Source organism: Elgaria multicarinata, chromosome 1 (genome assembly GCF_023053635.1).
Source record: "Elgaria multicarinata webbii isolate HBS135686 ecotype San Diego chromosome 1, rElgMul1.1.pri, whole genome shotgun sequence".
In the NCBI taxonomy this organism is placed as follows: Eukaryota; Metazoa; Chordata; class Lepidosauria; order Squamata; family Anguidae; genus Elgaria; species Elgaria multicarinata.
In genome coordinates, this window is record NC_086171.1 from 185,531,458 (window position 1) to 185,546,968 (window position 15,511).

The 15,511-nt window shown below is 42.6% G+C and overlaps 1 protein-coding gene across 1 annotated transcript; it reads right to left on the reverse strand.

Annotated features, from left to right (window-relative positions):
* Positions 1 to 8,012: 8,012 nt before the first annotated feature.
* On the reverse strand, positions 8,013 to 13,400 carry LOC134413372 (zinc finger protein 664-like). The gene is made up of 2 exons (XM_063147556.1): positions 13,339 to 13,400; positions 8,013 to 8,433 (listed from the first exon to the last, which is right to left on the reverse strand). The coding sequence occupies exons 1-2, from the start codon at positions 13,398 to 13,400 to the stop codon at positions 8,013 to 8,015; spliced, it is 483 nt and encodes a 160-aa protein (XP_063003626.1).
* Between the last annotated feature and the right edge of the window lie 2,111 nt (positions 13,401 to 15,511).

A 15,511-nucleotide genomic window follows, 5' to 3' on the forward strand; every position in this document is an offset into this window, starting at 1 on the left:
CAACAGTTAAAGCTGAGGAGCTATATCAGAGTGACCAGAAACAAAAGAGGGCTCCTGCAGCTTTAACTGTTGTGATGAAGAGGGAATTTCACCAGATGCTGCATGCATACAAATAACCCCTGCTGAAATTCTCTTTTCTATGCAACTGTTAAAGATACAGAAGTCCTGTCCTGCTTTTCATATGGTCACCCTACACTCTGCTGTCTGGGGCCTCAGCTAGACCAGTGGGGTTACCCATGACAATCTCGTGATTTTATGATCACGAGATCGTCACATTGGTCTACATGCAGCGCACGACATCGCGGCCACATTTTTTTTTTGTTTTAAAGAAGAAGGAGCGCATGAGCACTTGTGCGCAGAAGGTAAGTTTTTTTAAAATATATATTTTCCCCGCTCCCCCCCCACTGCACCCTGTGCACAAGTCCCAGCTCCTCGTGAGTAACCACAAGGAGCTGGGACGCCTGCCCACGCGTTCCGCAGTCTCGGGATCAGCCCGAGACCACGGAAAAAGCAGGCTCAAAGGACAGGGTGAGATCACAGGGCAAGGGAGGCATCATCCCTCCTTGATTCCGGGATCCCCTATACATCATGTGAAGGCCCCGGGATAAAGCCCCGTCTAGTTATGGCCTGGGAGTACATTGTTGATGGGTGACTTCAAAGCCACCGTACTCTCTTCTGATGGTTCTTTAGCTTTAAACCAGTCTCGGACAGGACAGCCCATCAAACAGAGGTCTTCTTTCAAATAGAGGAATGTCCTCCGTAAAGTGGGACACCTGGACACTTTTGATTGGTCCCCCTTGCTGGGTTCGCCCCACGTGTCCTTCCTGTGCCTGTGTAAAATGGCAACAATTGCAAGGAAGGAATGGGAGAAAAGGAAGAGAAGGAAAGCGGGAGAAAGGGAAGAAATGATAAGAGGCAAATAATATGAGCAAGGAGTGGATGGGTCTCCCCTTCTGTCCCAATTTGCTCAAGCATCTTATGAATCATGTTAGTTGTGTAAAAACCTGCTCTTCTATTGGAATAAATTGCTAGAGGAAGGATGTCAGTGTGGCTCTTCATTAAGATTCTGGGTGCTCTGTAAGGCCGATTTATTTAGGTTAGCGTTCAGGAGCTGAGCTGGTTATGGCTGCTAAAGGTGATTAACTGGAGCTGCTGGCAAGGGAAGAGGATTTTTGTTGCTGATGATAGTTTTATGGTTGTCTTTTGTGGTCTGTTTGTGGGGGTGGGGGATGGGGATAGTTTGTTGTTTTCTGATAGCCTTTATTAGGAAATACCTCACGAAGTGTGCAGAAGTGGGGTGAAATGTTTTAAATGAAAATATATTCACCATTGGCCTTTTCTGAGGGTAGTGCATTTCATGATCCTGGAAGATGCAAGCATACCTGTGGCCCAGCCACAGTTATCTATGTATGCACTGGTATCACAGCTATTGTAATGCATTGCACATAGGACTGCCATTGAAGACTGTTTGGAAACTTCAGTGAGTTCAAAATACAGCTGCCAGGCTGTTGTTTGAGACCGGTCATTGAGAACAAATTTTGCCGATATTGAAAGAATTTCGCAGTCCATTATTGAGCACAGTAACAAAATGCTGCTGCTTACCTTTAAAGCAACATATATCTTATGACCCAGGCACCTGAAGGAATATTTGTTCCTATACCATGGCTGTCTCAAGCTATTTTACTCCCTAATGTGTGGTGTAGTGGCTAGAGTGTCAGACTGGGAGTCGAAAGATCTGGGTTCTAGTCCCCACTCGGCCGTGGAAACCCACTGGGTGACTTTGGGCCAGTCACAGACTCTCAGCCCAACCCACCTCACAGGGTTGTTGTTAAAAGGATATAATGGAGAGGAGGAGGATTATGTACACTGCCTTGGGTTCCTTGCAGGAAAAAAGGCGGGATATAAATGCAATAATAAATAAAATAAAAATAAATAAATAATGCAGAAGAGCAAATGGCACCCCTTCTGGGTGTTTTACAATGGGGAGTAATTTATTTATTTATTTATTTTATTACATTTTTATAACGCCCAATAGGCGAAGCTCTCTAGGCGGTTCACAAAAATTAAAACCATAATAAAACAACCAACAGTCTAAAAACACAAATACAAAATACAGTATAAAAAGCACAACCAGGATAAAACCACGCAGCAAAAATTGATATAAGATTAAAATACAGAGTTAGAATAGTAAAACTTAAATTTAAGTTAAAATTAAGTGTTAAAATACTGAGAGCATAAAAAGGTCTTCAGCTGGCGATGAAAGGAGTACAATGCAGGCGCCAGACGGACCTTTCTGGGGAGCTCATTCCACAGCTGGGGTGTCACAGCGGAGAAAGCCCTCCTCCTAGTAGCCACCTGTGCATAGTACCCAAGGCTATGTACCCCAAGTCAATGTATATAGAACTCAAGACTATGTATCCCCAAATTAATTTGGCACCTGAGGCTGAAAATCCCACTAGTGGCCTCTTTGGAAGTTAAAATATAGTAATAATAATAACAATGATAAATAAATAACAATTAACTATCCTTTCATAACAACTACTTGAAGTAGCTGCCTCACTCTGTCTAATAGTAGGTCCAGCCCTGTGATGCATACCAGCCTGGTCATGTATTGAGGTCATCTTCAGAATCCCTCCACCAGTTGTCCCTGCCAACTAATGTAAACCACTAGAGAGAAGGCATTCTCAGTGGTGGCACCCTCTTCACGGAACTCCCTCCCCAGGGAGCCCTGCCTGGCGCAAATGTTGTTATTCTTTCAGCATCAGTCAAACTTGTTTTTATTCTCCTAAGCTTTAAAATGTATTTTAATGTTACTGTTTTCTTTTGGCATGGAACTGGAGTTCCCATGAGGAAGGCAGGGAGACATTTTTTTTTACCACTACCTCATTACCTCTATAGATCCTGAATGCCCATTCTGGAGGTTTGGGGGACCCTTTGGAACAATGTGGGAGGTGCTGCAGGGGGCATCTGTAAAAATCTCTTCTTCCCTTCCTTAAGTGGGAACTTCTGCTGGATCTCAGTCCCTTACATGAATGGATGGAGCCCTTCTATTGGCAAAAGGAATATACCCTGGTTCCAAACTCTTTTCTCTTAGGCCATGGCTAGACCTGCCAATACCTCGGGGATTGCACCGGGTTCATCCCTGCATGTTCATATGACACACAGGGAATCCTGGGAGCAGGGAGAGATGATCCCTCCCTTTCCCCAGGATATCGGCGTAGCCTTTTTTTGTGGTTTTCCCACAGTCTCAGAATGATCCCGAGACTGCAGAATGTGTGGCCGGGCGTTGCAGGTTGTCCTGGCTCCCCGTGAGTATCCGTGAGGAGCCGAGCATGGGACACAGAGAGCTCTGTGCCCATCGGGGATGGGGTGGGGTCAGTGGGGATTTTTTTTTAAAAAAAACACCTTACTGTTTTTCGCTCCAGTGCTCGTGCGCTCCATCTCCTTTTTTTAATTTTAAAAAAGGCGGTTGTGACATCCTTTTCCTCCTAGGATGTCACGCACCGTGTGTAGTCAAGGGTGAGATTTTGTGATAACCATATCGCGAGATCCTCCCTCCTCCATCGCGCTAGACCCGGTAGATGTAGCCATGGCCTAAGTATGTTATTGGGTGTGTGTGTGTGTTCCCTTCACCAGAGCTTACAGTACAAGATAAAACGCACAAATACTTTGAACAGGAAATGTGTGAGGAATCAAATCTGGACACCATTCAAAGAACAACCCTGGGCAAACTAAAACATGAAGAACCATTTCCACGGTTGTTGATGTGGACGCTTTCTTAATAAAAGATGAAATAAGTGACAAGCAGAGCTATAGCCCCTGGACAACATTGATACCACTAGCAGTCCTTTCCAAGAACGGTAGGATCGGCAGATTTCCTGGTTGATGAACCCCTAACAATTTAAGTAATAAGCCATCATTGTTTTCTTTCCTGTGACTGCCATTGCTATTATTTTAATAATTAGCCTCTTCTCCATTTGCTTGATGAAGCTTATGTGCCACTCAGCTTGCCTCTAATGGCCCATCGTACCCCGTCAAATAGAATAAAACCACAGCTGAACCAAACAAAAACCAAGTTGTTTTCTAGACATATAACTGATAGCTTTTAGCATGGGTGCATTAGTCTCTGAGAGGTAGGTATTGATTGCCTCCCCCTCATCCTTCATGATGCGAGTTCCAAAAGAGCACACAAGCAACAACAGAAAGAATGCACTGTTCCTGCCTGACAGAGGAAGAAGCGATGGGCCTAAGTGGACGTTACATGCAGTGAATGCGACGGTACCCCAGCAACCCTTCCCTGCCCCTCCTCTACAGGAAAAGCTGCTTTGGGAGGGGCAATTTCAAATGGAGGAGATGTGGGGGTCCTGAGCCCTCCAAATCATGCCCCCCCAATGTTATTTCACTCTTCCATAGTGATTTAAGGTAGCAATTTAATAATTGTCAAAAAGGAGGAGCTGCATCACCAAAGCAGAGGACAGAAGAGGGTAGTGACTTGTGTAAATTTTCCATATGCTAAATTTTGGGCTCATCTACACCAAGTAGGATATTGCACTATGAAAGTGGTATGAAAGCAGTATATGAAAGGCAGGAGCCACACAACCGCTTTATAGTCCTCCTCCTCTCAATTTTTATAGTCCTCCTCCTCTCAATTTTTATATTCATGACAATATTGTAAGATGAGAGTCTGTGACTGACCCAAAGTCACCCAGTGAGCTTCCATGGCCAAGTGGGGACTAGAACCTGGATCTCCTGAGTCCCAGTCCAACACTCTAACCACTACACCACACTGGCTCTCAAATTCTGAAGGCATCCTCTTTGTGAAGGGTTCTCCTGTTCATGTCTGGTTTAAAGCAAAAAAGGCAGAACAGGAGCCTTGAAGTTGTCTATCAACAGCACCTGGACAGCAGACGGAGCAAGAAACACAGTTCCGCTTGTCACAGTCTTCAACACTATAGTAAGATGCATTGTATTTCTCTTTAAATTATTATAATTATTTGTACATTTGCATCTATAGGCCTAATCTACACCAAGCAGGATATTGCACTATGAAACTGGTATTTGGTATGTGTCAATGGGCCCCAGCAGTTGCCAGTGCACTTCAATACCTCCATAAAGTGGATTCCTTGGATTCCTTTCAAGGTGAAATAAAGTGGGATATAAATGTAATAACAAATCAAATAAAAATAGAGGACAGTCCTCTGGCAGCCCTTCAAATAGAAAGCTGTCCTCTGTAAAAGAGGGCACATGGAGGCAGAGGGTGACATAGTCTCAGGAGTCATGCCACAATTGGAGTTATCATCAGAGGAGGAACCAGAACCTTCAAAGCCAATTGGCCCCTCAGAAGACCATGGCGATACTCATGATGGGCTGAGATCCTCAGAGTTGAGGCCTTTAAATATGCCTTCTAGATAAGCAGACATTTCAGCTTCTGAGGGAGAGGCGGATGCTGGACCACCACCTAGCCCTAGAGAATGCGGAGACCTTAAGATTCATGATCTTAAGATGGTCAGGCAAAAAAGTGCTCATGTACTGAAGAGTGTTCACTTACCACTCATGAGTTGGGCTCTCATCATGAGGAGGACAACTGACAAGCCTCTAATTTAATGCAGCTGAGCACAGGGTGGGGTTCTAGTAGCTCTAGCTATATCAGCTCTCACTTGCAAACAGAGCTGGTGGAGGGAAAGTATCTCACTAGTGTCTATTGTTTTGTATCCCAATTTCTCTGTGGCCTTGCTGTGTGTTTGGACCTCTATGCTACTAACCTTTGGACTTCTACCTACTCTGCTTTTGGACTGTGTTTTTACTTAATTGACTTCCTGGCTTTTGACCTTGGTTGTTCCTTAGGCCTCACTCTGGAACTTCCCCCCTGTGCCTGGTAAAACTGTATTTGCTAATTTGCCTGCTGAATTGACTCTTTTACTATATTCATGTCTGTATTTGATTAGCAAAGAGTTAGGTCTGTTTAGATTAGGACAAAGGGCAGTTGCAATCATTAAGGTCTACAAGTTGAATTCTCCACTTGAATGTGTAGTAGCATCATATGTTTTGCTACCCTTGTGAGCAGGAACTAATGAAGTAGAATGGTACAGGGAAAGCACATGGATTTATGAAGTCTCTTGACTTTGTGAAGTTGCATCAATGAGTAAGGTTAACTAACTGCATATTATAGGTGATAGGAGAAAAGGTTCATTCTGTTGAGTGGGTTTCTGACCTTCTGCCCTGATGACAACATTGTATGCCATTTTGGTGGCAGCCCTTTTTCTCAGGTTTTATGTAGTTCTGCCCTAAATAAACATTTACATGTGTTTGTATTATGGGCAAGAGCATAAGGCCAGATCTGTCTCCAACTTTTTATCAAGGGATCTGTAGTATCTGATGGCTCTCCAGATGCTGCCTAGAGGTCATAGGATTGCTTTCCCCATTAATTATTCCTTGTGTGAAGAAGTACTAATGCTAACAGCAGCAATGTTGGCTTCAAACCTGGTTCCTCATCTCAAGCTACCATGATTCCTTAGCTCAAGCTGCTGTGCTCTGTCTCCAAACAGTTCTCTTTTGCAGCCAATGTAGTCTCTACCTTACTTTATTTTATTTATTACATTGCAGCTTCTTCACATGTTATATCTGAAGGATGTTGTTATCTTGATCACAACCCAGAAGGTGCTGCTGTGGAATATTTCATTCTACAAAAGTATGACTGCCAAGCTAAAGATAGTCTCTTATTGGTGTGTTTGCATCAAATTCAATTTAGAGAAAATGAGATGGCTTGAAATGCTATGCGTACAGGTAATACATTTTTTTTGGAAATAACAGAATCCCCCACCCTGCCCATCCATGCACAATACTTTGAAGTAGGTGTGCATAATGTAGAAGATTCTTGCTAAATGAATGTGTAGTAGCAGGGGAAAGAATTAATATTGCAAATGTCCCTAGATGATGTGACTGACAGTGAATGTGCCATGTCAGAAGATGATAAAATATGCTTTTTAGAAGTCACCAACTACATTGAGGTTAACAATTTTCGATCATTGGCCGCAAGCAGAGCTGCTAGTAAAACACTGAATGCCTTTATGGGTTACTCATGAACATGGGGGACCCTCCAATGTAGGAACTGTTAAATTACAAATTTATAATGTATGTATTTCATGCAAAATATATTCTTATTAAGAAGACTTACAGCATACACCTACCATGTGTACTCAGAAGTTAGTCTCACTGTGGAATAGATGAATGTACATAACATTTCAGTCTTTAAAAAGAAATGGGCGTCAATTATTTTCTCATTCTTTCAGGGCCACTGCCAAGTTTGGGGGGACCCAGAAAAAGGTGCCCCCCCCCCGAAATTATGTTACTGGTGGCTGCTACAGCTGCTTTGCTCTAGGTTTCTCTGATGGGTGCTGAGCTGAGCACCAGCATTCCATTAGCAGCTCACCCTTGGTAGGAGCAGGGATGGGTGGTGTCCTCTGGGGCCTCATTTGCCATTATTAAAATTCTGATATTCAAATGCCCTCATTTGCCATTAGTTAAAATTTCACATACCAAATCTGATTGGGTATGTATCATTCTGGTTGGTGCAGGACTCCTGATTTGCTGGAACACCCATGGGACTAGTCCAGATAGGAGAAAAAAATTCCCAGCCAAGCACCTCCTACCTCAAAATGTGGAGGTAGCAGCCACTGTTAGGGGAAATGGTGATAATGAATATGATTTAAAATGATGATGAATATTCAAAAAATGACAATGTTTTTTTGGAGGGGATGTTTATTTTCCATTGAAATGGCTATTTTTGGCTTTAAAATGCATCTGGAGGTGATTCGATGTAGCTTTGGTCTAGGGTTGGCTAAAGATTTAAATATTTATTTATTAAATTTATATACCGCCCCATAGCTGAAGCTCTCAGGGCGGTTTAAAAACTGTAAATATTAAAAAGTATACAAAATTTTAAAACCATCAGAAACATAAAAACAACAGTATCCATTTAAAAACAACAGTTGCTTTCCAACCTCTGAGCACTTCTATGGCTTCTGCTTCGTGTGAATTCTTTGATGTTTCTTAAGGTCTGCGTTGTGAGCACAGGTCTTTCCGCACTCCAGGCATTCATAGGGCTTCTCCCCTGTGTGAATTCTTTGATGTTGATTAAGGTGGCCACTCTGACCAAAACTCTTTCTGCATTCTAGGCATCTGTAGGGCTTCTCCCCTGTATGAATTCTTTGATGTTGCTTACACGGTGTGCTGTGAGCAAAGCTCTTTCCGCACTCTAGGCATTTGTAGGGCTTCTCCCCTGTGTGAGTCCTTTGATGTTTCTTACAATCTGTACTGTGAGCAAAGCTCTTTCCGCACTCTAGGCATTTATAGCGCTTCTCCCCTGTATGAATTCTTTGATGCAGCTTAAAGTGTGTGCTGCAAGCAAAGCTCTTTCCACACTCTAGGCATTTATAGGGCTTCTCGCCAGTGTGAGTTCTTTGATGCAGCTTAAGGCTTGTGCTGCGAGCAAAGCTCTCTCCGCACTCCACGCATTTATAGGGCTTCTCGCCAGTGTGAGTTCTTTGATGCAGCTTAAGGTTTGTGCTGCAAGCAAAGCTCTTTCTGCACTCTAGGCATTTGTAGGGCTTCCCCCCTGTATGAATTCTTTGATGCAGCTTAAGGTGTGTGCTGCGAGCAAAGCTCTTTCTGCACTCAAGGCATTCGTAGGGCTTCTCCCCTTTGTGAGTTCTTTGATGACACGTTAGGTTTGTCCTGCGAGCAAAGCTCTTTCCGCACTCTTGGCATTCATAGGGCTTTTCACTTGAGTGAATTCTTCGATGTCGGTTAAGTGGAACGGAATTGCTTTTCACCCTCCAAGCATTTTAATCTTTTGTCTTCTGTGTGAAACCGTTGATATTTGGTAAGGTGAATCTTCTGAGTCTTTATATACTGAGAGCTTTTCCTCTGTGTCTTCCCACCATGGGCATTCCTATTACTTCGTTCAAAAAGATCTTCACTTTTCTTTTTCTGGTGCCTGCTAGTTTTGTTGCTAATCGTGCAATGACCCAGAGAGGCCAGGATCCCACAATTCTCCTCCATAACTTCCTTGTGCAGAGTTCAAAATAGATATATTGTGTTTATTTGCTCATTATATTTCTCCAGCTTATTTTGTGTTACCGAAAGTCCAATGTTTTTCTTGTTCATTAGACAAGTCCTGCACTGTCATAAATTATGATATCAATAATAGTAAAAAATTTACAGCTATTTAAAACTTGTGCTGCTACTTTGGATAAGAGTTTTTTTTTTTAAAAAAAAACTTTATATCCCCAGCCCACTAAATATTTTAATTTAGAAAAATAGTGGCAAAGTAGTAATTTCTGATATTACTAATTTTCAAATTGTGAAGATGTTGCTTTGATTTTCCATAGGCAATCCTTTTACTAATTTATTTATGCCCCTGTAAAAACCCAATGTGGAATATTAGTCCACTGCATCCTCTTTGGCTTACCCTTTCCTTCCTTTAAGAAGGAATTCGTAAACCTTTAAGAAATCCTTAAAGGTTGTCCTGGTTGTGCTTTTTATACTGTATTTTGTATTTGTGCTTTTAACCTGTTGGTTGTTTTATTATGGTTTTAATTTTTGTGAACCGCCCAGAGAGCTTCGGCTATTGGGCGGTATAAAAATGTAATAAATAAATAAACAAGAAAATTGGAACTCTAGAATTCTGTTCAATTATCCGTTTCATCCCTACATTTAGTAATGGACACGTTCCTTACTTATCGGCAGTGCAAAACAATTTTACGGTGTTGCTGCTACTGTCAGCAGGGTGTAAAAGTAGCTCATTACAGTTCACAAGTCTGATTTAATTACATTTTTCTCTCTCTCAAGATATTTACTCTTCCTCAGCATGCTCAACTACATGCATTCTTCTGGCATGTGTGTATCTGTAGTGCAGCGGTGGAGAATTATTATGTGACAGACAACCTCCCACCCCACTGTCTCAGCTAAAGCAGGTTACCAACACGCAATAGATTAACATCAGCAAGTAGGAAAATCTAAGGGCTCATCTACACCTGCAGCACTTTGGGTAATGGGGAGGGAAAATCATGGAGTTTTCCACTTCTGGGATCATCCCTCACGGGCAACACGCCAGCAAGTCCCAGAAGTAAAGAGGGACGTTCCGGGGTGCTACTTTTTTAAAAAGAGAGGAGACATTTGCGCAATTGCAAATGGTCCTGCGCAAAGGAACAATTTTTTTAAAAACACACACACACACACACAATAAACTCGGTGCTGGAAGATGCTGAGTGTTATCCCAAAGGTGGTGAAAATGCCCTGCCCCTCATCTTTGCTGCCCACGGACTCCCCCCACACAGCTCCATGTCCGTTTCCTGAGCCCTGCTACTGGTGAAGAAGAGGGAGGACCCTGGGAGGGAGAGACCCTGCTCACAGAGGTCAGGATGGTCCTGAGATGGCAAAAAAATTGGGGGAAAAGCAGTCCCAGACCCAGCTATCCTGGGAGATCTGAGTACTCATCCCCAGTTTGCCCTAGGATCAGCTGTGCATCATTTGGACATGCAGGGATGACCTCATGTTTACCTGGGGATAAATGGCAGGTGTAGATTAGACCCAACTGCCATTTTATGTCGGAGGAATCTTCTCAGTGGTTCTTCCAAGGATTGGAGTCTAGTAATTCAGGAAGTGGAGGGGAAGGACCTGAAGAGGCCTCAAGCAAGTCCTCTTGAGCTCACCACAAAACTCTTATTGACCCACAGTGAGGACATGGTAGCCACAGCAATACTTCTTACTTTTGGGTTCTTACACATAGAGGTTTCCTAGCACTGTCAGTGAAAAAGCATTCTGTCTTCTTGTTGTTGTTGTAAGAGAAAAGACAGGAGGCTTACGAGTGGAAAAGGATGTCTCTTGCAAACCCCACCCTCCATAAAATTCCATGATTGAGGCAAGTTGATGGCACAATAAAAGGTTCGTCTGGAAGCATGCCTTATCTAAAATGGAAGAGGGAAATTATTAAAGCTATGTCTTTAGATTAACCAGCATCTTCCCCCGCCCACTCTTTGCAAAAGTTGTTTGTAAATGAGGAAAGAAAGAAAACGCTGCTCTCTCTCTCTCTCTCTTTTAAGGCTGCTATATTGAAAGAGGTGTAGGAATCTCTGGATCTTTCAAGCTCCTCCTGACGAAGGAGTCCTTATAACTATGAATATATTACACAATTTGCACGAAACTGCACCTGAATTTGCTCTCACTTTTTCCCCTCGGTTTGTAATTTTAGAGGTGCTGTTTTCCTGTCTCCATTTCATCTTTAATATACCCCCCCCACACACCCCCAGATTGGGATTCTAGTAAAGTAAAAAAGGGCAAAATCCCCCTGCCCCCATGTTAGGATCTCAATCAGACCCTGTGCACTTACTTTTCATTATTTTTCTCCAGTGTATGTTTTTAATGTATTGTACACTGCCCAGAAATTTTGGTTACAGGTAGATTTAAAATTACAGTAAACAAATGGCTGCTTCTTATGACTTCAGTGCAATGTCTGCTTTGGTCCTGAGGAAACAAATCAGGGGGAAATTAAGGCATGTTCACAGCCTGCAGAACTCCATTTTGATAATCTATGTATCCTACAAGAGTTAGATATCACATATTCAATAAAACTGGCCCCTTTTATTTTTCATTTTTGCAGTTGCCCATATTGACAACACAGCGACAGAACTATTGCAATAGATTGATTTCAAGGAATAATTTATCTAGGCTGTTTGTGGTTTATCAGGAAGATCAAGATAACAAGTACTGCATTATTGATCAAACCCAGAGGGGGACATTTCCATTATTTCTCCCTCCCCCCAATGGAATCTTATAATTACATTCTTTCCATGCCTTCATCCATTTCTCAATCTCCTCTCTCAAAAGGATCAATTTAGAGGGAGGCTAAAGACATATATGCAAGAAATGCCAATCATAGTTTTCAAGTGAAAGATATAGAAGAGGAAATATAGGGGAGAAAGACAGATCTGGGAAGAAAGCTGTGTTTTCCAAACACGGGCTTGGGAAAGATGAGAATTTTCTTCTTGCTTCTTTATCAAAGCAGGAGCATTCAATAAACTAAGCCACACTGTATGGGTTTAACTGCACATTTGCTTGAGAAAATAGGGTCCCCATCAGTCTAAGGACACTCAAAATCTGTCGCTATCCTGGTTTTTTGATGTTCTATCTCCACTTTGAACAAGAAGGAGTACCATCTATAGCAGAAGTGCAGTGTGCTTGTATGAAAGAGGGCCTTCTCTGTGATGACAGCCCAATGTTGGAATGCCCTCCCAAAAGAAATACGCCTGGCACCAATGCTGTATTCTTTTCGGGTGCCATGTTGAAAACAGTCTTTATTCCTCTCATTTTTGTAATGTTGTTGAATATAAAAACCTACGGTTTACAAACCATGTTAAGGCTCTACAGTTTTCACCCAGCACCAACCAAGTCAGTATGTTCCGCCTGTCCTCCCCTCTGAGCTATCTCAATTAAATGTGATGCACTAACCTGAATGCACCAAATTAACGCGAATTACCTCCCTATGACTGTTCAAAGCAGTGCAAACTAGATGTGGGAAAATCCCTCTTCACTTAGCTAATTAGGGAAGAAAGCATAAACAAACCAAAAAACTTCTTCATTTTGTCAGGGGACCAACTGCAATGCTTGAAGACTGGGTGGGCTGTCAAACCTGCTGTCATGGACCAGCAATGCCCTGTTGCATGAGTGGAAGGGGAAGCAGGCAAAAAAGTCTGCCCACAATCCTTCTTGCCCTTCCTTTCCTGTGGTCTTTTCCACTGCCACCAGGGAGAAATCTTTTCTTCCCCTCTGGCTGCCTTCACCAAACTCTCTGGGCCTCACGTAGCTACTTTAGGTAATGTGACATTTGGCTATTAGACATGGGGTTGGTAACTCCCCAAATGAGACTGCAACATTTCAAATAACAAAATTTAACTTAATTTTTACTGAAGAAAAATGTTAATAGGATTTTTTAAAAAAATCTCAATGAATACATATGCACAAATAATGTAGGGCTGTAGGTGGAGATGACTCCTACGTTTCTGTTTCCCTTTCAGGGTGGTCAACTGTTTCTATTTCTTTGTTTCTGTTTCTCTCCCTTTCACTCTATCTCTCCCTCAGACCTTTTGTTGAACTTTATAATCTCTTGACTTCCTGAGTAAACTTCCTGACTTCTACATCCTAACTAAACCTTTGACTTCTAAACAATTAACCATTCACTGAAACTGACTAGTGCGCGCATGCGCGCACACACACACTATCTAACACCATACTATCCTAAAACTAAACACAAAAATGGAGGACAGTTTTGTTCCTTCATACCTACCCAGGACTGAAGCCAGGGAGTAGGCATAACCATCATATATGTCCAACACAATCTCCATATTGGTCATCCAGCATGGCTGCATCACTGATTTGGCTCCAGCACACAGCACTGTGCTCCATTCCTGCAAAGGGTAGGAGACGATTGGGTGGGAGATGATTGTTCTGCTAGCTGCTACACTGGAGAAATTGTATAGAAGGACCCAGCCAAGGGAGTTTGCAGCAGCAACAGTGGCTGTTCCCTTTGTAACCACAACTCCCACTAAGTCTAAGATTTTATTAAGCACCCCACAGACAAATGGTTGTGTTGTCAGTTCTATGATAGGCTGCTTTCAGTTCACTGACTCCAGATCCTTAAACTAGGGGCTCATCTACACCTAAGGGTGTAGCAGGAGGGAGGGGGAAGGATCGCAGACTTACCTGCTTCCGCAATCCTCCCCCAGCTTTTATATGGTCGTGCGATGTCCCAGAAGGGAAGAGGGACATCATGGGCGCCATTTTTTAAATTTTTTTTTAAAGAAGAGGAGCCCAGTTGTGCAGCCCTGATTGCTGCCCTCTACCCTGAAGGGCACAGAGCCTCCTGAACAGCTCTGTGCCCGCTTTGAAAGCTGGAGGAAGCAGGAAGAAGCTGGGACACTTTGCCCAGCATGCTCAGGATCTTCCTGAGACCGTGGAAAAATTGGGATAACCGAGGTCTTGGTTATCCCAGGGAGAGTCTCTGTCTGTCCCTGGTTGACCCTGGGATCCCCTGTGATTATATATGGATGCACAGGGATGCTTCTGAGCTGATCCCGGGGTAACTGCATGGTGTAGACATTCCCTAGGACTAGGCTTCAAGGTTGATGGAGGGACAAACAAGCAAACCAGGTCATGTACTAAGTAGCAATGGCACTAAATTGTGCAATTCCTGGTTCAGAAACATCTCAATGACTCGTAATGCTCTCCCCAAATACAAGTTGAGCATCACACCCCTGGGAGTTTCTCTCCCCTGTTACCATACTCCCACCCCCCCTCCCCTTTCCCAACCCAGGCATCAGTGCTGCAAAAGTGACCCATACAATTTAAAATAATATTAAAACATTTGACTGCTGCCTCAAATATAGCATGATTACAATGATATTTTTTTAAAAAAAGTCTTGTCTAAGTTCTTCCTGTTGCTAATCAATGTTCTTCTTTTCAACTAGAGGGAAGTTCTTTATTTGAAAAAGTGGTAGTGCTGGCATACACAGAGCTTCTGCATTTCCAGTCTTTACTTCTCTCTTAGTGATGCAAAACTGAAATGATCCATGATGGTCTCTAACAGGAAGTTAATAACACACCTTGCACCATGACACTTGGCGGGTCAATACCAAGGAACATTTAAATGGGGGAGTTTTCTTCAACTGCTGCCACGAAACTTCAATTCTCCTAATTACTGCTATTAATAAAGTCTTGCCGAACCCTGATTAATGAGGGCTCAAATCCAACTTTACTTAATTTATTGCCCTTTTCTGTGCCTGTGCAGGGGAAGTGACAGTTGTCAGGTTGCCGAACCAACTTAAGGTGAGCCTTTGAAATTGAAGGTGCCAGAGAGATTAATAGAGTGGAATGGAAACTGCCTTGCAAGGGGACCATTTGTTACAGAACAAAAGGCACTCCTTCTCCCTCCCTTTTTTAAACCCAGTCAATGCCAAAGTAAATGCCAGTTTCCTGATGCAGAGTTAGCTTCTCTCTAAGACATGATTAGGGATGTGTGATAACAGAAACATCTTTTGAAGTCAGGGCAAGGGATAATCCCTTGTAAGTTGAGGACAAGCAAGGCTCAGGTCCAGGTCCATCAGCAAGTGTCAACATTTGGGGTGGGGGAAGAATTCGTTCAGTTTGTATTTTAATGTGAACTTACTTAATGCATGAATCAAAACTCAGTAAACCTTTGAAATTCATACTTCCTCGAATTCTGCTGTGAAGTTTTTCAAACAAAAAATATGTTCAAAAATGTGTATATTAGGAGAAAAATGCATGGAAATGTATTATTAGGCATATTGCTTCCAAAGTAGGCAAAATGGATACAAGACAAGTTTTATTAGGAGAAGTGTGGATAAAAGTGCTTATGAATATTCATGCAACCTTAAAAAAAAGGGTTGAATGTCGGTTTTTGAACCATGAGTTGTTGTTGTTGAAACATGAGCCATCA

Coding starts and splice junctions, on each gene's coding strand:
- LOC134413372 (XM_063147556.1), bottom strand. CDS start 13,400: ATGGAGATTGTGTTGGACATATATGATGGTTATGCCTACTCCCTGGCT. Junction 8,434..13,338: donor CTGGCTTCAGTCCTGGGTAG/GTATGAAGGAAC, acceptor CGAGAAGCCCTA/TAAATGCCTAGAGTGTGGAA.